We start from the raw sequence: 27,604 nt of genomic DNA, 5'->3' as shown, positions 1-27,604 counted from the left end.
TTCAGGCTAGCCTGGATGAGTTTTGACTCTGCTTTTTCTCCTGATTGAAATGCGCTCTTCTTCTGATTTAACGTTGTTTTAAGATCCTTGGTTATCCGGGACTTGTGGCTTGAGGGCACTTGGAATAGTTTTCACAGAGAAATATATAAAGCCAGTCACTGGCACCCCCTCCTCGTTTAGGGTGGCTGAGAACACCTTCGAATCAGTGCATTCAAAAGTCTTTCAGAGCGTCACAAACTTTGTCATCTCATAATTTTTTTGTTCAGCAGGACGGAATTAAATGGACAGTTGCGGTTATCATATGAATATCATTAATACGGTTGTGTGTACTTTCCGCTCTGCTGCCTCTCCAGGGGAGGACACAATGTTTCGGGTCTTCAGGGGCACATGCTGTTCTCTCGGGTTCTGTTACGTCTCCTGACACCAGGACATCACAGAACGATGAAGAACTGACTGTGTCTCTCTTATCAGGAGTTACGATGCGACGCAGAGCTGTAGCGCATCCCAAGGACATCTGTGGTGAATTTACACAGGCCATGAGACCACGGGCTGTTTGAAAAACACCTCTGTGTGCCCGTTCCCCTGCGGCCATTTGTGTTAAATTTGATTATTACTCTTCACTACTATCGCTATTCTATTCATTGGAATCTTCCACAACGAGTCGGGTGCTATCAATAATACAATAACGCAGATAAAAATGCTTTTTGTTCGAGACGGCAGGATTTCAGATTATCGGCGACAGAATGGCAATACTCTCTGCCGCGGAATAGTCCACGCTACTCACAGGGGAAAAAACACGCTCTCTGTATGCAAGAGAGAGCACGCGCAGACAGTCTGTGCAATACCAGCTCACGGTCAAACGGTCCCGACAATCTCGCGCCATCGTCATCCGCTCCAGCGATTTTACCGCGCGCGTCATTTTGATTCCTTCCCCTGTTATACATTGTGTCTCTGCTCTGTCATAGGAAAGATTGCATCACAACACTGGCCCGTCCATTTAACAAAGGAGGAACGGAAAGGCACCTAAAGCAAAGAGAAGAGCAACTAAAGTGCAACGAAGTGCAAATAAATCGGTTCCTGATTTTAAACGTAGAAGTAGAGACACGCGATACCTTCAAGTTTCTCAAACGGAATCCAAGATACTTGATTGAGGTTTTTACTTGTATGAAAGGGATTGACACAGCAACCTAAACAAGAATTTTCAGGTTGTCAGTAGAACAAGAAACAATAGTTAAAGGTAAACCCTGCACAGATTTTCTTTTAATGTGTGAAAACCTTGCCAGGTCAGGTAGTACAGACAGAAACCCTCAGGGTACTCAATCCAGGCTGGACACACCGCTGGGTGCACTCCAGACAGCCGCTAAATGAAAAGTGCTGAATAGCCTGCTCTTGCCATCACGTACGCTTGTGTTCTTATTAGTCTCAAAGCCTACAGGGGCCTGACAGTCATCGTTACTGCGCCCCTTCGCTGCGGACAGAGGCAGGCAGACACAGCCAATCCGTATAACCTTGGAGCAAGGGTAATTATGAAAGATGTCCAGCCATTATCATTAGTCCGAGATTGCTGGCCTGCGAGAGTCTGTATTCTGCCTTCGCAAGCCTCAGATGTCTGGGAGAGCGCAGGGATTTTTTTCCTTCAAAGCCCAGGGCTTCCCCAGCCCACATTAATCTAATGCTCTGTAAAAATGAAACGGGTACCTCGTTCATCCCTCAGTATTTAAAAAGTGTGATAAAATTAATATGAGCTGCCCCTTTACGGAACCGGGTTCCCAACTTTGGTTCTAAAAAAATAAACACAATGGACAATAAACCAGCGATGACAGCGGCCGTGCATCCAGTTCCTCTCTGCTTCTGTGCGCCACCGCAGAGAAGTAAACTTGAGTCACGCTGCCACTGTGAACTTCCAGCTTTCAAAACACTCCAAACTGCCAACTTCCAAATTTAAAACACACAACACTCCAACTGTAAACTGTAAGTTGCTCTGCGGCATAAAAGCTCAGGCGGCAGTGTAGTTATAGTCTATTGGTTAGGGAGCTGGGTTTATAACTGAAAGGGTGCGCTGGGGTGTTACTGCTGTACCCCTAACCAGGGTGCTTAACCTGAACCACTTCAGATATATACCCATATATGTATAAATAATGCAACCTGTGGAAACGAGTTTGTGTTAAATGCTAAACGTAATGTAACGCATTTCTCTGCCCCCTCTGCGCTCCAGGACCCCCCATGCTGCTCCGGGAGCGTGCCCCTGAGCGAGCGTGCCCCTGCGGGAGCGTGCCCCGCCGCATCGCGAAACGTACCTCCAGCTCCCGCAGCCTCTCCAGGAGCTCCCTGCTGCTCTCTGCGTCCTCCAGGTACGGCTCAATGTCGCCCTCTTCTGACTCGAAGGCCTCGTCGCACTCCCTCAGCTCCGCTTCTTCAGACATTCCCACCTGCAGCGGGAAGAGAGCCACGAGGTGAACTCGCGCTACGCCAGCGCCGCTAACGGCATTCCGATCCCACACAAATGTGCGGAATACCGGGACTCAAGGGCGTGTTGACACGTTCCAGGATGAGCACACGACATGCTGTTCTTCAGAAAATAAAGCAATAATAACAGCATGAAAAACAATATCAAAGGTTGCCCACAAACCTCCAGCATCAGTATCACTTGGCATCTTGACACTGAAAGTATAATGTATAAAATCCTGTACAATAATTATAAAAATAAATCCGGAATCTGGTGTCATCAACTTCCACATGGAAAACTGAGGAGGGCTTCACCAATCAAGGAGCACTTTGGCAGCAAGAAACGACCCAGTGCCAGTGGTGATGGGGTGATGCCTTCGGCCCATACTTCCAGGGTCCCTGATGGTATCCAGGAAGCACAGCGAAATCAACCAATCGCCACTGGGGTCGTACTATTTCTTCTTACCAATGTCCTCTGTGATTGGTGTAGGTCCCCTCTGGTTTCTATGCAACAAAGGCGATGATGCCAATGCCCTATCCATATTTTATCATCCCTGGTTCTAAAAACCAAGATGTAGATTGAACTGGGGATTTGAAATCAGAACATATTCATTCTGGCTCATTCAGCAGTTCATTTTGCAGGTACCTTACTCAACCACCAGAGGGCAGTGAGTGAAGCTGGTTATAAATTTGCCTTTGGCACTATATGCCTGCCAGTAATATTACACATTTCTGTATCTGTCCTTGGCAGAACGTTCAGATATATCTTCTTTAAGAACACTTCCACCGCTGTATCACAGGCATGCCTAATTGTTGAATACCTCTGAACATTTCCAGCATCGCTCCATTACATTCATTTCGCCGATGGTGTCATCCAGTGCAATTTAAAAGAATCAAGTGAATAGGCTCACTTGAATCTGTTATATCAGAGCAGAGGTACTACAGAAAAAATGAGAGATAAGGGCGACAGACAAGAAGTGCTAGAATCGTTGGTGCCGTTCAGCATAGCGCACCATTTTCATGAAAGCATCTAGAATGAATCACACGCTCTCCACCCCATACATACGACCAGTAGACCAGAGTTGGGTCACCCCGATGTCCTGGAGGAAGGCTGTACCGGGTGTCCAAGGACACACTCAGCCTCAGGAATGTGGCTGCTGTACACTCACCATACACATCGTCCCTTCAGTTACCATGACTGCAGAGGAAGCCTCACCACAAACATCACATCGGTACGGACCAATAGCTTTGGATCTGGAGTTAGTGTCCTGCTCGACCTGAGCCAATGGCAGAGCCCGGTGAGGCAGATAAATGTCCGAGGGCCAATGAGGCTCGCTCTCTGCGCCCAGCTCTTTAACTCCCCCGCGGAGGGCAGGCCGCGCCCGGGCAACGAGACCTGCTGTCAGTCAGGAGCGAGCGTGTGTCTGGCAGGATGCCCCGCCCCGCCCGGCCCCGCCCGTCCCCGCAGCCTGGCGCGGGTGGGTTCCAGTGAGGAAGCGAAACCCGCTGACTCGGTCGGACGAGGAAGAGCCAGACGGCGGCTCCCTCAGCGTCAGCAGTCCGCCACGCAGCCCAGAGAGGCCACGCCCAGCACCACGCCAGCCACAGACCCAACACTCTGATGATCCTCCAGTCGGACTACAGTTTAAACCGAGCACAATGACACATATATCGTATTACACATCAGCAATGTGATTCAGGCCTGTAGGTTACTACTGCGGCATCCATTTTAGGACACCCGCAGGTGTTAGCTGTCAAAAACCCGTCAGCTGAAGGATCGTCAACCTCACTCCTAATCCCTGATACCGCTGTTTTGTGAAGCTCAAAATTATAGCCTATTACTTGCACTAATAGGCTAATACATGCCTGCATTACCACTTTTAATTTCACAAATATTTAACCTAGCAGTTAGCTAAAAGTGCGTCATTGTTACACTTTAATAATTGAATAATTGATACGCAGCAGCATTAAGCGAACTTAATGTAGTCAACGCTATCAAGAAAAGTACCTGGTGTATCCACACAGATGCTACCTGCGGTATTAATCCAGTAAGCTGGCGGCGGTGCGCTAACGCTGCGCTAGCCTGATCAGCAGGGTTTGGGGCGCGGGGAGAGTGAGGGCAGACTGTGTTTGGGGCGCGGGGAGAGTGAGGGCAGACTGTGACTGGACTACGCTAGCGGCGCGATTAGCAGGGCTAAGCGCTCTGATCCCCGGCCAGACACAGCGGGCCAGGCAAACAAACACACGGGCGCGTTACCAGCCCAGCCCGCCCTTTTACTGTACCTCTCTGATAGCGACCAGCTCAGACCGCTGCTTTCTCATGTGATGTCACGATCAGGGTGTGCTGAGGTTTTAATGTGAGCCGGTGACATTTACGGCCATTTTCGGTGGAAAAAACTAAAAATTTCAAGGGTCACAGCCCCTTAATATTTGCAGATTGGTATCCCAGATTAGCAATTTATTTCTGAACAGTGAAATGTCGCATGTGTAAACTCAACCGTATTATTTGGGGTCCAGGTTTTACATTCTTTAGGACGCCACTCACGATGACTGCACTGTGAAAGTCAGGCGTGTGAGATCTGTGAAGGCCCCAGGCATGGCCAGGTCATCGGACTCGACAGGCCTCTTCCTGCTTTTGGGCAGGCTGGGTTTAGATCAGCCTGGACTCCTCAGGCCGTTGGCTGTATGAGCGCCCCCTGGGGCTTCAGCAGGTACCTGCACGTACGCTCAGGCTCCTAGGGGCCTGGATGAGAGCGTGGAGGCGGTCCTGGCCGCTCAGAGAGGGAGAACCGTTCCAGTTACAGGGAAACGTCAGCTCTTGATTCTCACTGCTGCCACCTACCGAAGTGTAACAGGCCCAATGCAAAAAAAAAAAAAGGAGAGGAAGGACGTCACTGGAGCGGGTTCCAAGTTTCGTTTCAGGGTTCTTATTTTTAAATACCACTTTCAGAGTGTGAAAAACTGTTTTTCCAGAAACCTGACACTGAGCGCTCTCTTCTTAAAAGTAAGATTAATTAAGGCCTGCTCTTTCCTCGGTGTCTTGTGATCGGAGGTTCGGTAACGGCTAGACCAGCTGCAGTCTCTAGCGGTCGGCCAGCCTGCAGAGAAGCCAGTATCAGTAGGTTTGAAGGGCTCACCACTTCAGTCTGGGTTTTAATTAATTACACTTCATGGTCTCATGTAGCTTAATCTTATACTATAACTTGCAGTTTTATTTGCCTTTCTACTTTTAATCTTGCTTTACACTTGGCGCTGTTCTCATTTAACGCGCCACACATGTACTCTGTCTCAGGGCTGACATTTGCAAAGCACTCAGTGAAAAAATGCAGTGAACACAGGCGATAAAATCCATTTCTATAACCACTACCTAACAACGACTAGTTAAGTTCAAGAAAAAAACACTAAAATGAGGATGGGTTCCAAATCCCAGCTACCAGCAGTTCAACACTGGAAAGTTCATACACACTTATAAAACTTTATTTTTTCTTTTTTAATGCAGGTACAACGCAGGAATAACATGTGGAAATCGTGTGCTGGGCTCCAGTTAAGTCTCTATAATTTTGGTGGAATTACTTTTTGGCGCTGCCTTCAAAAGCATGCCAGCAGTATTTAAAGCATTTTTTACGCCGCCCCTTATTCTCCGCGGTTTGTGATTGGCCGATCCCGGTTTATCAGCGGCACAGCCTCCCGTGGTGAATCGGGGGGGGGGGGCTCAGACGAGCGAAGCGTGCGGCGGCCTCCATTTCTGATTTACATCACAGCTCGCACAGGAAGACTCTCCACCGGGCAGACCTGTGGGCAACCGAATGATCGGGGGGGGGGGGGGTTCACTGGTGCGCTATGAAACACTCTGCTGTCCCAAACTAACAGCCAGGGCGAGGCTGGAGCCTGAGGCCTCTTACACACTATATACAAGCGATGCAAACGCCAAAGCAGAGTCAGGACGTACGCAAGCTCTTTGCTTACATGCCACGCATGCATTTATTGGCTTCTTTTAGCCCTGATAAAGGTTATATACTGCTAAATCCATTTTTCATCCAGTTTTTGTTTGTGGTTGTTTATTGAACAGAATTTACATTTAGCGCCTCTTAACGCCTAAAATTTAGTCCATTTGCTACACACAAACACGAAAAAATGTCCATTGTGTCGCTCGCTGTGTCGTTGAGCACGTTCCTTGCGTAGAGCATGAACAGGCTTAACTGTGCTGCTGTGGATCACAGGTAGCATTTCCTACTGGATTCCACACCAGACCGGGGGGCCATGCACTGGGAACAGCACCTTAACAGGATCAGCCTCCCAGCAGCCCATCTTATGGAACAAGCTTCTATTAACAAACCACAAATTCCACCTTTACCCACGCTAGGATTGTGAGACCACTTGACCAAAACATCACAAAAAGAAGAAATTTACAGTCAGGAGCACACTGTGAGGTTTTGTATAATACTATTCATTCACTATTCACTATTCATACTAGTAATTTATTTCTCCTGGGCTGCATCTGTTTTTTGAAATAATTTCCAGGTGTGCCACCCAACGGTCTCCTCTTAACTTGGCGTCGCTCTGCACTCGTTCATGATTGACCCCGTCCCGACACAATGACTAACGCCTGCAGCTGCCACTCCTGCGAATGCCGAGAGCGAAATTCAGTCAGGTGTGCTTTTGTTTAGAGTCAGACAACACTCGGATTTGATGAACTCAACCTCTCCTCCACTAAGTGGCAATTTCTTTCCAGAGAAATGAGGTAGTTGATTATTTTCAGCTGTTCAAAGCTCTGACTTGCTGTCGATGCTACATCTGGGTGCGTGAACACAGGGAAGCAACGGCGGAGAAATGCACTGAAAACACACCGCTGCTGTGAGGACTTCACAGTAAATGAAGATGACAGAAGGTGAGAAGGGAGTTGCTCTAGGGAGCAAAACCCTGTGTGTGTATATGAGTGAATGCGCGCGTGTGTGTGTGTGTGCACGTGTGTGTGTGTGTGTGTATGCGTGCGTGCGTGTGTGTGTATGTGCGTGTGCGTGGGTACGTATGTATATTACTGAATGCAAGCGTGCTTGTGTGTGTGTGTGCACACGTGTGTGTGCGCATGTGTGTGTGTGTGTGTGCGTGCGCACGTGTGTGTGCGTGTGTTAGATAAGAGGGAAAAGAGAAAAGCTCACCTGTGAGTCTGGCTCTCCTCAGCACAGAACAGTCAGTCTCCTCTCGGCCACCTCTTTCTCTGCAGTCTCCCTCAGGGAGGCCACAACCTGACAGACAGACAGACAGACAGACAGACAGACAGCAGAACGTCCTGTTACTCTCTCCGGTTCCTATTCCCTCACACACCGCAAAAGTTAGCAGGGAATGAGTTCTCTCACTCCCTTCACACCACACCCAATCAGGAAGGGTACGGGCTAACATCTTTATTTATTCGGCTAACCTTTACCCAACCAGGAGGACCCTGTGGGTAAAATCTCTTATTTGGGGGGAGACCTGGCCAAGACCCCAGTAGCAGCCACGATAAGTGAAATACAATACGTACGGAATCACACAGTTCACACGGACTTAGTTAAAACAATTACCCGATTGTGGAATGGACGAGGGTGACAGATTCATTCAGTGGAATTAGCACGTCCAACATCCGCATCCATCAAAATGCAAGCAGCCCGCCAACACTTCCTTCCCCTCTGCAGGCCACTAGCTGAACTCCGCCTTGCCGACCCACAGCCCGGCACTGACAGCGCTGACACTGAGGCACTGGCACCGAGGCACTGACACCACGCCGTGTCCGGCTCACGCTCGCACTTCCTGTCCTTGCCCAAGTCTGCACAGGAAGTGGCGCAGCGAGCCCAGCAGGACCTTCGCCCGCATCCCCAAGAGACCGAGAGGTCACACGCAGGAAGTGATGCAACGCGACAGAACTTGGCACCGCACGGCACGTTCTAATTTCAATGCAACAAAAGCGAGAGACAGGAAACCGATGGTGATGCTTCATGATTAAATACATCACCCAGAGCAGGGTGATCAGAGAACCAATCCGCTGTGTGCGCAGTAATGATGCCGGGCCTCCAGGGGCTGCTGGGATTCCTATCTCCCCCCCCCCCCTCACCCCCCACCACTACAGGTGCTGTCCACACAAGCATTTAGCATCTACCTGTCCCAAAGCACGAATTACAGAAACTGAACCTGCACAATTGGCATTAAAATACACATGCACAATTGCCATTAAAATGTCATGCATCCATTAGGTAGAGAATTCATAAACTGTACAGTTTGTCATGACACGTTCATCAAGGAAACAACTGGCAAATACGGGTTCAGATTCAAAGAAAAAAAGTGACCTCATTTTGTTGAGTGCACATGTTGTTAATTACATTTATTGCGGGAGTAATGCATGCAAACACACATTACTGGATTTGTGATCGTATGATTTTAATTGATGGTCCTTCCGTGCTCTGCAAAATCAGACTTCCAATTTCACATTGTACTACAATGCCCATCAACCATTTCACCAACATCTCACAGACATCACAGACAAAGGCTTGGGAATGAACTAGGGGAGCTGTTCACCATCTTTCAAGATAAAGTACAAAAGGATTGAGCCATCATATGCCTGACTGAAAAGAAACACCTGCACTTGTACAAACGATTGCTTCCGAAATCACAAAGATAATGACAAATACAAAAATCGACGTGAATGTATTTCTTGTATTTAAAAAAAAAGAGAGGAGTTCTTCCCGACTACAACATGGGGAGTTCTGCATCCTCCACACATACACGCTCTGGTTGTTTGTATTATCACCTGCAGATAATGAACACAGGGGACCTAGCCTACACAAACTCCGCATGAGCGCACACTCTGCAGTCAGGGTTGTGGAGAGGTCGCGGTTTTTCCCAACAGGAGGGGTGGTGGGATTATTTGGGCGTCGTCCCTGTGGAATGCATACATCGATCCTCGAGGAATTTGCGGCAGCGAAGCACTGCCAAATATGGAAGTTCTTCTTGCGGCTGAAGCGGGTCGAACAGGCGAAACGCATTTGTCATGTGCATTCCAGCACTGAGAGTATAAAATTTTTTTTTTTTTTAACCGCAGAAAAAAAACCCCCTGCTGACTTTAATTAATGCTACTGTGCTCGCGCGCACCTGGCCCCAGAAAGGCAGGGGTGAACCCGTTTCTCTGGGCTGGAGACGCGGTGTACGCGGAGAGGAGAGGCTCGGGGTCACAGCGGGAACCAAGAAGTACCGTCAGAGTCCGGCTGCAGTCGCTCCGGAACGTTCCCAATACGAAACCCTCATAGTGAGGAAACCGTGTGGCCGGACCCAGATTTATTTATGACGATTAAAATGTAGCCTGACACGTGGTCGTATATGTGATTAAAGTGCGTTTTTCACATTAAGACAAAACACTTGGACGGGTGTGAGAGACTATGGGGGGGCGTTTAATACACTGCAAGCCAGTCCATGCGTTTTATGATTCACCTCACCTACCGCCCCCCCCCCCCCCCAAAACCTCAAACCGCAGTTTAGGAGCCCCCGCCCGCTGGCCGTCACTCGGTGGCCCCCCTGGGGCGTTCAGCCCCACCCCTGATGGCTCCTGATGGGCTGATACCCCACCAGCTCCTCTGTTTCGCCTTTAGGGCAGGGGCTTTCCAACCTCTTCAGACCCTGCCACCCCCCACCCGGACATCCAGGGAACCCCCTTTATCAGGTTAAAAAAAAGTACCATTTAAATAAAAGGACTTCTATTTTGAAATATTTCCCCCAATCTATATATAGTCATAGCATCTCAAGTCTGGCCAGGGACCACCTACGGTTCCTTAAAGGGGCCTCGAGGGCGTGGGGACCCCCTGTTGAAAACCCTGTCTTTAGGCCACGTGGTTAATCCTCCTTTCATCTGGTCACCGCCGCGCTGGATTACAAAGCGTCCGGCAATCGGCCCTCCTGCTCCAGGGCAGGCCGGTCCCACAGGAGGGGGTCTCCCCCGCACCCAGATAACGCTCGGGGGGGACCCAGGGCCGCGTCCCCCATCTGAGGCGAAGGATTCCCGCCCAAAAAAAAGCCCTAGGAAAAGGGGGTTGTAAACGCACGCCAGTATCGAGGGGGATGAGACACGCCTCCTGGGGCACGGGACCGGATCTGGAATCTCCGGAGCAGGAACCTCAGAGCGTTATCTTTCCGCCCGCGAGGACCCAGACGACGGCACGACGAGCATTAGCGCCCATACGCCCATACGCGTCGCGGACAGAGCCGCGATACGGACGACAGAGACGCCGATTTGAAAAACCGCTCATGTTCCAGGCTTTTGTTCAAGCAGAAAAAGCTGAATTTCGGCAGCGGCGTGTCCCTCTATCCCGGGGCGGAGGCACAGGGTCTGAGTCAGCCTCCCCGGCCCGGTGACTCAGCGGGACGCCCCGAGGGCTGAGGGCCGAGGCACAGAGGCGCCCCCCCTCCGCCCCCACCCCGCCCGGCCGCGGCTGAGGACCAGACCAGACGCTCTGAAAACGTCTTTAGTCATGCTAGGCCTACACCTGGGAATCACACTGAAGAGGGGGGAGGGATGGAGGGAGGGAGGGAGGGAGGGAGAGAAAGAAAGAGAGCAGGCCCCACTCGCAGCACAGTATGTGTGTTAACCTGTCGCAACCTGAGGGAGAGTGAGTAAGAACCGAACCCTGACTAATCGCCAAGCAGACGCGCTGGGCTGGTAGACCCCTTTTTGTCAGAGCCCAGATGAAGACGTCTGACAGGACTCTGGGCTGAATTCGGTTAGAGGCTTTGCCACTCGTTTACACTCATTTCATTTCAATTGCCCGCAATATGATTTTTATTTTGTTATGATTATCATTGTTATTATTGCAGTTTACCTCATATTCATTGAAATGTACCCTTGCCGTTTTTTCCACAACAAATTGCATTGTTATGGTTTGGAAATATCTACACGAGCGTTTTGTGCCAATAAAATAAAGCGCACTTAAGTGAATTTGAGAGAGAGAGCTGGTAGCTTCCAGCTCAGGGATATGAAAAGGTTTCATCGCTCTCTGGTTTAATTCTTGCCTCTAAGAAGCGGGAAAGACAGACACAGAGGACTGCTGTCTTCCATCACACCAGATAAACAGAAAAGAGCCTGTGAGAGAGGGAGGAGAAAAACAACAAAGGGACAACAGCGGAGAAGACAAAACAAAAGGCTGAAAGAGAGAAGGAAAGAGAAACAAAAGGCTGAAACAGACACGGAGATGCAGAGGGAGAGAAATGGAGGGGAGAGACGGGATGAGAGCGAGAGAGAGAGAGGGAGAGAGACGGAGGGAGAGAGAGAGAGAGACGGAGGGAGAGAGAAGAGAGAGAGAGAGAGAGGAGGAGAGAGAGGAGAGAGAGAGGAGAGAGAGAGAGAGAGAGAGAGGAGAGAGGAGAGAGAGGGAGAGAGAGAGAGAGAGAGGGAGAGAGACGGAGGGAGAGAGAGAGAGAGAGACGGAGGGAGAGAGAGAGAAGGATGAGAGAGAGAGAGAGGGAGAGAGAGAGAGAGAGACGGGATGAGAGAGAGAGACGGAGGGAGAGAGGGAGAGAGAGAGACAGAGGGAGAGAGAGAGAGAGAGAGAGAGACGGAGGGAGGCGGTTCCCAGCACGACCGGAGGCCTGGATTAATGCCAGCGAGGAGGAAATCAAACACGACTGCGCCTCTGGAGTATTTCTGGGTCTTATCAGGAATGCACCCCCCACTCCCCCACTCCCCCACTCCCCTACCCCCTACCCCCCCCCCCACCCCATCCCCCATCCCCCCCCCCACTCCCGAGAATCTACCTTCCCCAAAACAGACCGTGCCATATTATTATTCAGTCAAGGCCTTTTAATGCTAAGCAAAGTTCACAAGCGTGACACTATCCTTGTCTGAAATTTGAAAAAATATTCTACGTTTCATACGAGGACCTTAGTAAACAGCTAGGCCAGAATGCACCCTGAAGGAGACGTATGCCGTATGATTGGTTTAAATGTGCAGAGGGCTCCAACTATTACTAAATAATATTCACTCAGGACCTAGACACACCACTAGCAGTCATCAAAACAGCAGCAGCCACATAAGGAGGCCAGTCTACGATAGAGCACTGAAACTGCACATTAAAATATACTAAACTGTTACTGTTTTACCTTCATTTGCGATGCAATAAATCAATGAATTGCATAGTCATCCATACAACTTTCTTTGCTAATCTTCTTTGAAATAAATGCATAAACTTGATTTGTTTCCAGTTCATCGCTTGAAACAAAAAAAGGTTCATTACTAAAACACTCTTAACCAAAACGCCGCTAGTCACAAACTTCACAAGGAAAGTTGAGTTTGAGCGTCAAAGCTCTGCTTCGCACCACAACTGAGCCAAACTGCAGCTCGCAAAGCAAAGGACTTAAGCAGCAGCCTCTCCACTCCTGCGTCCTGACCCAATGGAAAGAGCGACTCTGTATCGCTCAGCGGCGGGGTCCGCTCCGTTTAGTCAGCGGTTTCTAGGCGTGGCCTGGCGAGCCCGCCGGGCGCCGGAGCGGCCGGGCCGTGAAGCTTCGGCCAATGGGCCGTGGGGGGGCGGAGCCGGCGGGCGGGCGCACTCGAGAGCCGCGATCACGCGGACGGGCGCTGCTTCGCCATCTTTAAAAGGGGCGGCCCGGAGTCTGCGGCGATACGACGGCGCGGCCGCTGAGGACCCGGAGGGGGAGTGGTGCTCTGGTGATGGCGGCCGGGGGGACACCGCGTCCAGACCGGGCAGACTGGCAGTGAGTCTGCCTCTTCTGGCTCGACAGGGATGCATTAAGGACTTGGCCTGCCGTCGCTAGGCACTGTGGTATCCTGCTGAATTAATGATATAACCATACAGTACATTACAGCACCACTGATGGGCACGGGCCTATACTGTACTGTACTGTACAGGCACACACACTCACACGCACTAACTTCCACACAAAACACTCATAAAAACACAAACACAAATTCACACACTCACACACACCAACAGCCACACAAAATACCCATAAAAACACACTCAAACAAATTCACACACTCACACAGACGCAGGTACGCGGACACAATGCGTTCACACCGCGTTCAAACAGGTAAAAGGACAGGGGAGAGGAAAAAAACAGTTTCACATTTCAGATGCAGAATCTGCTCACCTGCTGCAAACATCAAGCTTTGCCAGGAACTTACAGGAAGTGACATCGACAGTCTTACCCAGCAAAGCACCTGCCAGCCAGAATGAGAGAAGCGTCTCTGAGGTTCCTGCAGAGATGTCCAAGCTAACGACGCCGGTGGAGTCAGGAAGCGTTTCAGCAGGGCTCAAACCAGAACGCACTTCCTCAAATCACTGCAGAAAATACCCAGGACCTGCCCAGCAGATTATTCAAATCTGCCTCCGCATAGGAGCAGCCTCCTATTGGCCAGCTGAGAGGCATGGGGGGCGGAGAAAAACGAACGAGCGGGACGGCGTCTGCGAGGTGCCCCCGCGCAGCTACCATCCCTGGGAAAGGCTTGGGGGACAACAACAACAACAACAACAACAAAGAAATCGCAGTTTCCTCCTCCGCTGAGATATCCCCCACTTTACTTTTTTTTAAAGTCTTTGGTCGTTTCGGGCCTCTCGGTCCTCCGGGGGAAGGCGTGCGCGTAGGGAGGGCGTCCCGACAGCCGCAGGGCTCCGATCACGCAAGGGAGGGGAGACGGACACGGGCGCGGGGGCGAGGGGGGGGGGTGTCGGGGGCGGATCCGAAGCGGGGTCGCCGTGGCGGCGTGCGGCGTGCGAGTGAGCGAGACCGAGCCTGCGCCAGCGCCAGCCTCCCATTGTTCCGCTGCGCTGAGAGAGGGAGGGAGCGAGGGAGGGAGGGAGGGACAGACCCAGCCTACTACTACAACAGCTGTGGACCAGCCCCCACCTCTCCTCTCCTCTCCCCACCCCTCCTCCTCCTCCTCCTCCTCCCACGGCTGCTGTTAACCCTGGAGCTGCTGCAGGCGCCATAAAGAGGGGTCGCCGTTAGAAAAAAGGGGCTCCCTTCCTCAGACAAAGCCTGGGGGGGCAGGGGGTGGGGGGGAGAGGATATCCGACAGGCGGGGGGGGACTGAATGGAGCCTCAGAGGGCATCGGGGCTTCTGTCGGGCCAGGGCCGGGGGGTTTTGGGCTAAGAGGATTTCCAGACCGCGTGGAACCGGTCCTGAATGGCGGACAGCCTCATGATGAAGTCCCGGACAATGGGGCCGGACCAATCGGAGCAGGGCGTAATGGGGAATCAACAACAACACGGCTTGTGCTACTTTGTGTCATTTTTTCTTCTTCTTTCCTTTGTCAAACCCCCTCCCCCTTTCTCCTGTCGACAAAGATTCATTGAAGGAGGGGGGGCGGGAGGAAGTGGGGGCCAGGCAATCAGTCCTGTCCCGATTTGAGCCTAAATGAAAGTACGGATTGGGAGGTTTTGGGCCTAGGTAGTGGGCGATGGCCCAATATGCCCCATTAGGACCCAAATGAATGCGGGGGGGGGGGGGGGGGGGGATAGCATAGGCTATAATCTGGTGCCACTGGTGCCCACAGCTGAGTATTTGACAGTAGGGAGGCTCTAGAGACCCAGTGCTTACGGGGGGGGGCTGATTCTGACCTGTGTGTGAAAAGCGCCCAAGACGGGTGGCGACAAACAGCTGCTACGTTTATCCAGCAAGAGCAAACACAGGACCGAGGCCTCACCCCCACCCCCCAACACAACCCAGCACCGCCCCCCGCCCCCACAGCTGTGGAATGCGCCTTTCAAGCCCACACATCTCCCAGCCCCCGGGTTACGCCCCCCCACGCCCACGTCATGTCGTCCGCGGTTACAGGACCCTGGCTCTGGGTCCCGCCCCTGCAGTGGGGGGGGGGGGGGGGAGGGGGGCACTCTCTGTGCGGGACAGGTGCCCAGTGCTGGTACGGGACGGATGCCCCGAGCGCCTGACACGCACGGCTTTCGCTGGCAGGGCCGGGCGGAGCCCTTGCGTCTGCGTCCCCAGACGGGACGGGGTCTACAGGGACCCGTTCTGCAGGCCCCCCCCAGGGCCCGGGACACAGAGAGCTCGAGCGTCACACAGCGTGTGCGTAACACAGCAGGGACCCTGGAGCCCGGCATCCACTGGAGGAACGCAGAACTTTTTATCCTTTTCACTCCATGCATCTCTAATGTGTTCTTTGGAACAGGTATGATTTTAAAAAGGAGTCTTGCCATGTTTAAACTCTCATTAGTGGCAAGCCGTAAGATTAACGTGTAGTTCTATATATTTCCTTTGGTGATTTCAGCCCATACGAAGGGATGCTCACCAGAATCTACATCGCTTCAGGCAGTGAGGTCACAGAACCTCACTAAGAGGAGGAGGAGGACTGAAGTTGACTAACTGCAGTACGTCTGATTCATACAGGGCTTACCCCATGCAGGAAGTGCTGCGTACGAGCGTGTCACCTGGGCACGCACTGCCGCGGAAATGCCACGGCTGAACCTCATCCTTCCTGCGGGAGCCTGAGGCTGCCTGCACCTCCAGGGCATCGCCCTGGTTCTGCTCGAACGTTTGAAGTCCGCGTTCCGTCCCGCTCTTTGCAGAAGGGGAGGGGGCGAAGGGAAGGGAAAGGGGGAAGTATTTGAGGGGTTTGGGGGGGGGAGGGGGGGGGGTCTACCTCCCCTGGGGGTTAATCAGAGAACTGATCTGAAAAACACAAGACGCAGTCGGGGCTCCCCACTGGGGGGCAATTAAATGAGACTGGGTGGAGCCCATTCTCAAATCAGCACAACTGCTCTTATTCAATTTCAAACGAATTCTCCATACATACACACACAAACAAACACGCACACACGCATTAAACACACAAACAAACACACACACACACAAACAAAAACACACTCACACACACTCTCACACACTCAAAACATACACAAACAAACACACACACAAAATTCATATAATGAGTTTTAAAATGAAAGAATACAGCAGAACAGTCCTCGGCTGTCCTACGCATTTCAATAGTCTCTCTGTATTGATTCAACAGATATGAATGACCTCACGCAAAACCAAACCGTAAGCAAAACATCTGCCAAAACAAGCGCAGAAATCAGTGCGATCTTAACTTGGATTGGGTTGATCGTAGCCATCGTGGACTGCGACGTAACATCAGCAGATTGGCGAAGGACAGCGATGTTTCGCAACCCGAAACGGACCGCAGACGCCCGGAGCTTCTCGTCTGTTGCAACCCTTCCGTCTCGGGACGAGCCCCCTCCAAAAAGACGAGGGAGTCCATCTGTTTCTACCGCGGCGCAAACCTCCTCCGTGCACCCCTGACATACCCTCAGTCCCTAAGAGTAGCTCACAAACCCCGCGGGTGAAGCTCCACACCGCAGTACGGTCACCTGGCAGAGGCTGTCATCCAGAGTGACGTGCAGCAGTGGACGGCATCGGCGTCGGGAACCCTGAAGTTCAACCTACCCCTACTTCAGAGCCGCTGGTGTAAATGGTAAATGGACTGCATTTATATAGCGCTTTTATCCAAAGCGCTTTACAATTGATGCCTCTCATTCGCCAGAGCAGTTAGGGGTTAGGGGTTAGGTGTCTTGCTCAAGGACACTTCGACACGCCCAGGGCGGGGTTTGAACCGGCAACCCTCCGACTGCCAGACAATCGGTCTTACCTCCTGAGCTATGTCGCCCCCTATAGGGTATGTAAAGAAGCAGAGTGATTGCTCATCATGGGGATTTTTACTAAAGTTCTGGAAACATTTTGACCAGGCTCGGAACATCCCCAGAGGCGTCCTACAGAGCAACAGAGCTCGGCCATGCCACCGCTTATCGCCATTATCGCCGGTGTCAGCAGGAAAGGGGCCCTGATTTTCAGACTTGGCAATCAGAGCAGTTGCACACCAAAGCCTCTTTACAACTGTAGGATATTTAACACTGTTCACCAGCCGTGAGCGCAAAGTTGCTTTGTCCTGCCAAGTACATCCCAAAAGTGCATACATCTCACATCCCAGTACGCACTCATGAGTGCACATATCCCAGTATGGGTTCATAAGTGCACATATCCCAGTACGCACTCATAAGTGCACATATCCCAGTACGGATTCATAAGTGCACATATCCCAGTATGGACTTGTACAGGACGTGCGCACAGTCAGCTCCATGACATGATCACTGGAACTCACTGGATGGCGCTTCATCTTGCAGCAAGACAATGATTCCACACATGCTGCTAGCTGCAGCAACAAAGGAGCTTCTCAAAGCCAAAAAAACTGGAAAATTCTTGACTGGCCGAGTCATTCACCTGATCTGGATCCAACTGAACATGTGTTTCATATGCTGAAAATTAAACGTACAGCAACGGGGCCCCCGAAAAAAACAGGAGCTGAAGATGGCTGCAGTGCAGGCCTGGCAGAGCCTCACCAGAGAGGCTGCTCAACACCCGGCCATGTCTATGAGTCACAGAACTTCAGAAGTCAACGCGTGAAAAGGATACAAGACAAAATACTACCATGACTATGTTCGTTTACATAGCATTAATAACCCTCATACATTACGGTACCCTGAAATGGAGGACTATGTACAAAAAGTGTTTCTACAATGGCAAAATCAACATGTAGCCTATAAAAAGTACCTCAGAATAAAAGCTGTGCACACTTTCACTACCTGTGAATTGTTTGATAACAAATCTAAAATTGTCAAGCACAGAGCCAAATCAATGTTGTCCCAAACATTGTGGAGCTCACGCTCTGTCCAAATAAATACTCATATGTGCGTCACACATATTTATATACCACAATACGCACCAATATGTGCGTATATATCCCCAATACACACTGCACATATATCCCAACATGTATTTCTAAGTACTAATTTCCTAAAACCAGGGTTTTCAACAGGGTGGGGGTCCTTTAAGGTACTGAAGGGGGCCCCTGTCTAGACTTGATATGCAATGATTATATATAGACTTGGGTCAATGTCTCAAAATATAAAACCTTTTTAAAAAATAAAACACTTTTTAAACTTATTATGGGGTCCTCCTGGATGCCTTTGAGCCTGGGTGGGGCTCCCTGGATGAGAGAAGGCTGAAAACCCCAGTCCCGTTACCCTGTAGTTATACATGCATGTGTTGCATTAAAAGTGTGTGTGGTGTGTGTGTGTGGGGGGTGCTGATGTGTGGAGTTCACAGTGCAGTCAGCCACAGACCCTGACTCTGAATCATCGCGTCTGGGAGGGGAAAAACACTGCCTGAGCTCGCCGCTCGTTATTAACCTTGAGCCACAGCCTCGCAAGGACGCAGACGCCGGCCATGAAACAAATCAATAAAAATAAATAATCACCCCTTCCAGTTAGGAGCCTTTTTCCCTAAACACAACTCCTACCGCCCTTCCCCCATCCCCCTCCCCCTCCCTGGTGTAAGTGTCTCAGAGAGCATACACACCGCTCTCTGCCCCCACTAACACACACACACACACACACACACGCACACACACACACACGCACAGACACACACACACACTCTCCTGTAGCTGTGGCATCTCTACATGCACATCTGAATATAATTTTCTACATGCTATTCACTGGAGGGATGTACTTATATGGGGCGCTCTGTGGAAAGTGCGTGAAAAAATGGCAGGATGATTTCAGGAGGCAAGCCTTCAGTATGTGAGCCTCTTTGTGCTGAGCCCCTGACTGGTGGGGGATGGAGAGGGGATGGGGTTGTGACTGAGCGTGTGTTTGTGTGAGCGTGTGTGTGTGTGTGTTGTGTTTGTGTGTGGGGAGGTGGGTGTTTAGTTAGATGCAGAGATTGCCTTGTTTTTAAAAATCTAGGCCAGGGTTCTTCAACTCCTCTTCTTCTTAAGGACCAGATTGTTATTTCAAATGGTGCAAGGCCAGTAAATTTCTATGTACTGATTAGAAAAATAAAACGCTTGAATACAATACATTTTACTGTGTGTGTGTGTGTGTGTGTGTGTGTGTGTGTGTGCGTGTATAAACAAAGCACATGCCTTAAGCAAATACAGCTCTTCTTATTATTACTGTTAGTGTTATTAGTACTTAAGTGTTATTTAGTATCTAATAGTGGGAGGTATGTGGCACTGCAGACGCAGACCTGTACATGGTCACTGTTTCTGCCGTATCTAAATGTGTTCTCCTGTAAGATCAAAGTGCTGAGAGCAGATCGATAGCAGACGCCATTTAGCCCTCAGGCCAGCAGTCGAATAGCCCAGCGAATAGCCCAGCGAATAGCCCAGCGAATAGCCCAGCGAATAGCCCAGCGAATAGCCCAGCGAATAGCCCAGCGAATAGCCCAGCGAATAGCCCAGCGAATAGCCCAGCGAATAGCCCAGCGAATAGCCCAGCGAATAGCCCAGCGAATAGCCCAGCTCTCTGCTGCTGGCCAGAGGCTGCTCTGGCTGTTAGGAGCTGAGCCCAGAGAACAGCAGCACTGTGGATGGATGCTTTTAAAGTGCCCGTGACAGAGAGGTACGTAAACTACACCCTACAGCTGGACTCCCTGTGTTTACAAATGCACACGCAGCCTGCAATCAGGCTGGGGCGTTAACAAACGAGCCAGGAGATGGACCTCAGCCTGCAGTGTTCACGAAGGAACATCGGCCTGTATTGTTTATAAGACGCACCGGTGGTTTGATACCAGCTTGGGGTGCTTATAAACACGCAGGCAGTCTCGGGGAGTTTATTTTTCGCCAAGTCCTGAATAAAGGACAAGGCATTAAGTCCGTGAGGGAGATCAAAATAAACCAGCCCAGTCACAAACTCTATAAAAAAAAAAAGCCGCTTTCCTTGCGGAGTCACGTGACGCGAGCGTAAACCGATCGAAAGCATCGATCGGCGCGAGCCGTACGCAGCGCGGCCAGCGAATCCGCCGCGTTGGCTGTTCTGCCCGACCCCAGCCCCCTCCCCCCCCCCCCCCTTTCTGTGCTCAGGGCTGTACTGGGGGAGGTGTGTGTGTGTGTGTGTGTGTGTGGGGGGGGGGGGGGGGGGGGGGTCACGCTATTGTCAAACGCTAATTCGCGCGGCGCCTCGGCGTGATGGACGGCACGTGCGCCGGGGGGGCGGGGCCAGGGCCTGGGGGGGGGGGGGGCGGAGCTAAGCCCCAAACAGAGGCCGGCCTGCCAGGCAGCGGCGAGCCCGGCGGCGTCCATTAGGGGAACCGCAGCGCGCTCCGCGTCAGTGTCCCCATTGTGACGCCCTCAAAGGGGGCCGGATTACCGCCGTAATAACCGTGGTAACGGTGCCGGGTCGCTCTTAATGGAGGGGGGCTTACAGCACAGAGCACGCGCTGTCACACCAGCCCGCACCGCACTCTTTTAAACCGACCGCTTCCATATTCGGAGGAAATTAACTGCTTGTGTTCATTTTAAAATAATTACTGAAAACCATGTTGCCGCCGTGTGGACTCCTTCGCCGCAGCGTGCTACTGTGCGCTCAAACCGGTAGCGGCTACCCTGAGCTAACAGAGGAGAGCTTCCATCCAGCTCCATTAAACCTCCCCTGCGTGCCTGGAGAGAAAGCCCAGGCCATTGTCAGAGAGGACCATGCTTCACATCCCTCCCTTGCCACCGTTCAAATGGGAAGCCCCTCACCCACAGCTAGCCAAACCCCAGCGGCGTCCCGCAGAGCAGTGCCTGGTTTAACGTAACAGATAGGAGACATTCTCACTTAGAGCCTCGTCTGCCATTTGTTTTCATTGCCAGTGTTTTCTAGAAGCATCATTTGACTGCTATTTCCTGGGACCAGGGGGTGATTTTCCAGTCCCCCCTCCCCACAGATCCTTTCCAGTGTTTTGAGACAATGCCTATTGTAACATGGCCATTTAGCCGGGCTCCGACACACTGATTTACTGACTGACTGTAGAGAACAGCACGACAGGCCACAAGACACAGGAAGGGACTCCACAACATCTGTTCCTCCTTTGGACTCAAAATTAATTAGTATGATGTTGTTTTATTCACTAGCACTTTGATGATTTCAGTCAATGTTAAAAAATAAACTTGCCTAACTAAATGTGTAGAAGTCAAATAAATAATATTTAAGATTCATTTTAAAATCAAACTTGAGGACCAATCCTATTTTAAAATCAAACTTGGGGACCAACGTTGACGGATCCAGCATCTAACCCGTCATCGCAGCTTCACTCCTCCAGCATTTCAGTGCGAACCACCACCACTAACGAGCACGTAACCTGATACACGGAGAAGACATTAGCCCTAATTCCTCAGAAGACCCGCTCTCCCCCCCACTGGAATGTTTGAGCCTCCTGGGGGCCCCCAGTCGCCGGACGGCATGCGTGTCGGCCTAAAAAAACGCAGTGTTTGTACACCTGGTGGCGAAACTCTTCCCCTGGGACGCCGCTGCCCAAACTCCCTCCCGAGGAATTTCCCCCCAGCGACCTGAACATATCTCTCTGACAGAGAAAGTCCGGCACCAGCTCACTACTTAAAAAGTATAAGAGTAAACAGCAGGGATGCTGAGCGACCTCACACATCTCCCCGACCGACAGCCTCTCATTACATTACATTACAGGCATTTAGCAGACGCTCTTATCCAGAGCGACTTACACAACTTTTTACATAGCATTTTACATTGTATCCATTTATACAGCTGGATATATACTGAAGCAATGCAGGTTAAGTACCTTGCTCAAGGGTACAACGGCAGTGTCCTACCCGGGAATCGAACCTGCGACCTTTCGGTTACAAGCCCAGTTCCTTACCCACTGTGCTACACTCCGTCCTCTCGTGACTCTCGGGCTGTCGTCCTTTCGTTTGCGAATCGGAAGCTGTTTCAAGCGCAAAGCGATTACGCCGTGTGAGGAATGTGCCGTTCGAGATCGGCTTTACGCGTTAATTACAGAAGGGCTGCGTTAACCACCCAGAGAAACAAAAATGGAAACGAGGAGGAGGGAGGAGGGGGGAGAAGGAGAGGGAGAAGGAGAAGAAGGAGAAGAAAATAATTCAGCCTACTTTTGACGAGGGCTTGAATAATTCATCAAGGAGAATCTCAAATGGAAATAATTCATTAGCAGATGGTCTCTCGCTGCAGATCGTTCGCCCCGTCCTCCGGCTCCATCGCGACTGAGGCTCTGAGAGGGCCTTTCCCCCCCCCTTCCTTTCGAGACGGACCCGCGGTCAGACGGGTTTCTGCCCTCGCGGTGTGCCCCAGGAAGAGGGCGTAAATCAGTCAGCGCCGCCATTGTGGTGCAAGCGGCGCCATTGTGGTGCAAAACGCCGCCATTGAGTCCCAGACGGCTCAATGGCCCGTAAATCCCCTCTGGTGGCCGCAGTCCTCCTCTCAGAGAGGGGACCACTGGACCTCCCAGAGCAATCGAGGAGGGGGCCACTGCACTGAGACCTCCACAGAGCAATCAGAGGAGGGGGCCACTGCACTGAGACCTCCACAGAGCAATCAGAGGAGGGGGTCACTGCACTGAGACCTCCACAGAGCAATCAGAGGAGGGGGCCACTGTGCCGAGGCCAAAGCCTTAAACTTAGAGCCGCATGTGACGACAAGAATCAGATACGACCACCGTCACCAGGTACTACTTCTCCGTATCTCCATAGTTACCAACTGCAAGTTACAGTGTTTATCACCGCTCCAGAATGTAATTGCTTAGCCTTACATTTACACACAGATTTAAAAAAAAAAGTTTCAGAAGCACACTAGCAAAGACAAATTCCTCATCTCATTTTGGAAATAGAGGACGTTGTCCGGTTATCCCTTGTATAAAGGAAGTTGTGGAAACTGCATGGCTATTGATGTGGGCTGAAAGATCACTTGGGTTGTGAAATTCTCTGTGAGCAACACAGAGGTAGATTACATCGTGTACAGCTGCACGATGGAGCACTGCCATGACTGTATAAGCTCCTTTGTGACCATTTTCTAATTGACATTATTCTGGACTCAGCTGCGAAAGGCCATCCTGAAATTAAGTAAGGACGGTAAATGCTGAATATAAATCCTGAACTGTGCGCTCCTAGGAAAAAAACTAACCACATGTGGCAGCAGTGTGATCATGACTTGTGCCCTTTAATTAACATCAATCTAAAGTTTTAGGGAACCTGTTTAAGCCAAACACCACAGAGATTACTGGCAAACCATTTTATTTCGATTTAAATTGAATACAGAGCCCCGCGACTGCCTAAAGAGGCCCATATCTTTCTTAAATTAGACCACCTATATCACTACAACAGGCTTGAAAGCACACTTTTAAGTGCACAGGGACTGGTTTTATTTGTCAGATATGATGCAGGCAAAGGGGCTAATTATCGCGTATCAGAGGGTCACCGCACAGAGAAACAGAAGAGCTGTGATGTCAGAGGCCGGCGCGTCTCCTCTGAGGACGAAGGAAGCAGAAATTGCCGGAAGGCTCGGGAGAGCAGCAGCGGTCCCAGCGGCGAGCGGGTTCGCTTCGCTTCACGCCACGGGGGAGGGGGATGGGGGGGGAGGAGGGTTTACAGCAGACAGACGGGGGTGGTGGGCGGGGGTGGAATGCCGAACCGAGTCCACGTGGTCGCTCATTCCTCCCATTCCCCGGGACGCTGGGCTCGAGTGACGAGGCTGGCGTCCAGGGCCTCATCGGGGCACAGCGGGGGGGTATCTGTCCGTCACTCACACGGCTGTTCTGTGCGCTAACCCCTCACAGGCAAACCTTCCACACGGTCTCTCATTCAGAGACGTGCGCTAACCCCTCACAGGCAAACCTTCCACACGGTCTCTCATTCAGAGACGTGCGCTAACCCTCACAGGCAAACCTTCCACACGGTCTCTCATTCAGAGACGGCGCTAACCCTCACAGGCAAACCTTCCACACGGTCTCTCATTCAGAGACGTGCGCTAACCCTCACAGGCAAACCTTCCTACGGTCTCTCATTCAGAGACGGCGCTAACCCCTCACAGGCAAACCTTCCACACGGTCTCTCATTCAGAGACGTGCGCTAACCCCTCACAGGCAAACCTTCCACACGGTCTCTCATTCAGAGACGTGCGCTAACCCCTCACAGGCAAACCTTCCACACGGTCTCTCATTCAGAGACGCGCGCCAACCCCTCACAGGCAAACCTTCCATAACGGTCTCTCATTCAGAGACGTGCGCAAGCCCTCAGGCAAACCTTCAACGTCTCTCATTCAGAGACCATAGCAATTACAAAATAGCTAGAAATAGCTAGAAATAGCTGTACAAAATAAGTAACTGTACCTTACTGAACCCGTGTTCAGCAGTTGTCTACGATCATGAAAATGCACTTCTTGTACGTCGCTTTGGATAAAAGCGTCTGCCAAATGAATGTAATGTAATGTAATGTAAGAGAGCAGGAGGCTGAAGCAGGACTCACACGCGTACCTATGCCACCAATTCAAGGGTTTTAAAAGTCCCCACAAAGTCACGTTCCCTCAAATTTCAGGACTCATAAAAATAGGACCGTACGCTACTGTGCGATAGGTCTGCAAAACGTCAATAGAGCAGTATATAAAACCGGGCTCAATATTTTGGAAAATTTATCTTGTTCCAGGATCAGCCTTTTTCCATTGTTAATCTGAACCCCAACCATTTTGAGTAGAATGTGGATTCTGATCCAGGGTCAGTTTCTAAAACAGCATGATATACACACATCACAAATCATCACAAATCTCAAAATGTCTCAACAAATCTCTTTCTAGAAAGACGAGGAGCAGTTTGCCTGGCACAACAAAACAAGAAACGCGAATCAATCGCCGCCTCTGTCGATGCACCCTATCGATATCCATTTTCCGATCGGCGTCAGTCAGGCCATCGACGGCAGCCGATCCACAGCACACATCATCATTACATTACATTACAGGCATTTAGCAGACGCTCTTATCCAGAGCGACTTACACAACTTTTACATAGCATTTTTACATTGTATCCATTTATACAGCTGGATATATACTGAAGCAATTTTGGTTAAGTACCTTGCTCAAGGGTACAACGGCAGTGTCCTTACCCGGGAATCGAACCTGCGACCTTTCGGTTACAAGCCCAGTTCCTTACCCACTGTGCTACACTGCCGCCCATCATCATCATCATCACTCGATCAGAGCCCGCGAGGCTGCGGTTGGGGGGGGGTGTAAGTGCGTAAGGACCTCTGAGGGGCCCCCCCGGGGCTAACGGGCGTCGACCGCGGCGAGCGGGACCCACCTGGGCGCGCTCGGTGCGCTCGGCTATGCGGGCCTCGGACCCTGGGAGGGCGCGGACTCCGGGCGACGGGGCGGCGGGGTGCGGGTTCCGTCCCGGGAGGCGCGTCCCATTCTTATCGTCCCCTCCGGGCCGCGCGGACGCCGCTCGCGGGGGTCCCGCCTTCACGGGGAGGCCGGGGCGCGCGGGTCCCTGGGGGCGCTCTGAGGGACGACGGCCAGCCTGCGGGAGGAAACGACCGAACAGAACAATCGTCACACCGCTAGAAGGGGTTGATGTATACCGGCTAACCACAGGCACAGTAAACTTCAATTAATAGGGAAAATTTTGCCATGCAATGTAAGTCATGAAGGAAAACAAGACCAGGTTAAAACCTAGCATATGGCTGCACCTAACACACGTGATCCGGCCGACCAATGGTGTAACTTCATCAATCGGCCGACCAATGGTGTAACTACATCACTCAGTCAGTCAGTCACTCAGTCAGTCGCGTTTGGGCTGGCCCCGCTGCTGCAATTCAGCCAAAAATTTATTTAGACTTGCAGACACCTTTTTCCCCACAACAGTCTATCGACAGATACAGGAAGAAATACTGGTACAATTTAAAGGAAGTAAGAGCACTTTCGCCATCATGCCAGTACTGCTTTACAACAAAACCTTAAAATAACTGGGCACCAAGATGCCATTTCACTTCAGGCAACTCTGTATTTTCCTTCACTGGAACCCCCAAAGGGAAATTTTGTGAGCGGCATGTATCATCAGCCCATTAAATGTGTGATCCAATCCAAGATTGGCCCATCAGGTTAAAGACTGCCAATAGATAAACAGGAAATGTAAAAGATCAGTAGCGAGGTACTGTTGTGAGGACCAATCGCTAGTCACTCAATCTTAATCAATTTGGGTCCCTTGTCTAAACCGATCTGATCCCTTTCACAGTGGTCTTCGTGGTACACAATCCTGCAGGAGTACTTGTTTGTTCAATGACGTGACCTTTGACTTCCGACCCCGCACCCCGGAGTGAAAGGACATGAGGAGAGAGGAGGCTCACTGAGTCAGAGACTATTTACTCCGGAGATGGACAACAAGGAGAGAACAAGTGGACTGTGGAAAAGCGCAACCCACTCCTCATCCCCAGCCCAGCCTGAAGGCCCATGCATTCCTACAAGAACTGCAAAAATCTCCTCAATGCCACCCAAGAAGAGCTGCGTGTTTATTATACATGGCACACGTTGAACGAGAAACAGTGGCGACTGAACGCGGACGTTTTTAGAGCTTAACGTCCAATATGCAGCTAAGCGTTCTGCGGGGTTATGATTACAGGGATTGAGGTTGAGGAACGTTTTTTTTCCCAGCTGAAAAACTGTAATAATGCGGCCTGGTTCCTGGTTTGGTTAGTTTCAGATCTTGCATTCCTGCCCCCCCCCCCCCCCCCCCCTCCCCATTACGGTTTCCAGGCTTATTCGAGCACTCCGTGTTTTAGCGTGGGGACATATCCAGTAGAGTCATGCCAAGGCGAATGCCAAGAGTCGTGCCTGATTTTCATTGATACTTCACACTTAACTGCGCATTCGAGTGCTTCGTCTATCAGTTAACACACCTCACCTATTTTCTTGGGCCTGAATTATTCGCAGATTTTTAGGCTGAAAAGCAAATCCTCCAGCAATCCTCCGTCTGGCCCTCCGTGAACAGTGCTGGGGAATCCCGTGCAAATTCCTGCACCCCTGCCTGGCTCCTCTCTAGGGAGCACACACATGATATACATTAACCATAGCACCAGCCATTGGTCTGCTCCATGCCTCGAATGGCTCCACGATGACATGGCCCACTGAGGCCCAAAAATGGTCTCATCCAGGGCCTGCGATTAAGAACCTGCAGGCTTCTACAGGAAGCAGCAAATGTATCCCTTTGCCCTCCAAAAGAACTGCAGTTATCGGCACTGCAAGCGCTTAGCTACTATACCTGGGCTTGTCCTACTTTTCATGGAATCTACAGAGGACAGTTCTCTGTGGTATGACC

The 27,604-nt window shown here is 51.1% G+C and overlaps 2 protein-coding genes across 4 annotated transcripts in view; both read right to left on the bottom strand.

The window, feature by feature from the left end:
* Nucleotides 1-27,604, bottom strand: part of LOC135237099 (HIG1 domain family member 1A, mitochondrial-like) — a 193,315-nt gene that overhangs the window by 111,376 nt on the left and 54,335 nt on the right. The window lies entirely within an intron of this gene.
* Nucleotides 1-27,604, bottom strand: part of LOC135237486 (nck-associated protein 5-like) — a 68,359-nt gene that overhangs the window by 20,025 nt on the left and 20,730 nt on the right. For all 3 annotated transcript variants that reach the window (XM_064304643.1, XM_064304645.1, XM_064304644.1), the window contains exons 2-4: nt 25,592-25,810; nt 7,605-7,691; nt 2,298-2,429 (exon numbers count right to left, since the gene is read on the bottom strand). In XM_064304643.1, the coding sequence (XP_064160713.1) occupies nt 2,298-2,423 (126 nt within the window). In that variant the 5' untranslated portion in view covers nt 2,424-2,429; nt 7,605-7,691; nt 25,592-25,810. The remainder of the gene's footprint in view (nt 1-2,297; nt 2,430-7,604; nt 7,692-25,591; nt 25,811-27,604) is intronic.

This window comes from Anguilla rostrata, chromosome 13 (genome assembly GCF_018555375.3).
Source record: "Anguilla rostrata isolate EN2019 chromosome 13, ASM1855537v3, whole genome shotgun sequence".
NCBI lineage: Eukaryota > Metazoa > Chordata > Actinopteri > Anguilliformes > Anguillidae > Anguilla > Anguilla rostrata.
Note: the sequence above shows the minus strand (reverse complement) of the source record. Positions and strands in the feature narration are given on the sequence as shown.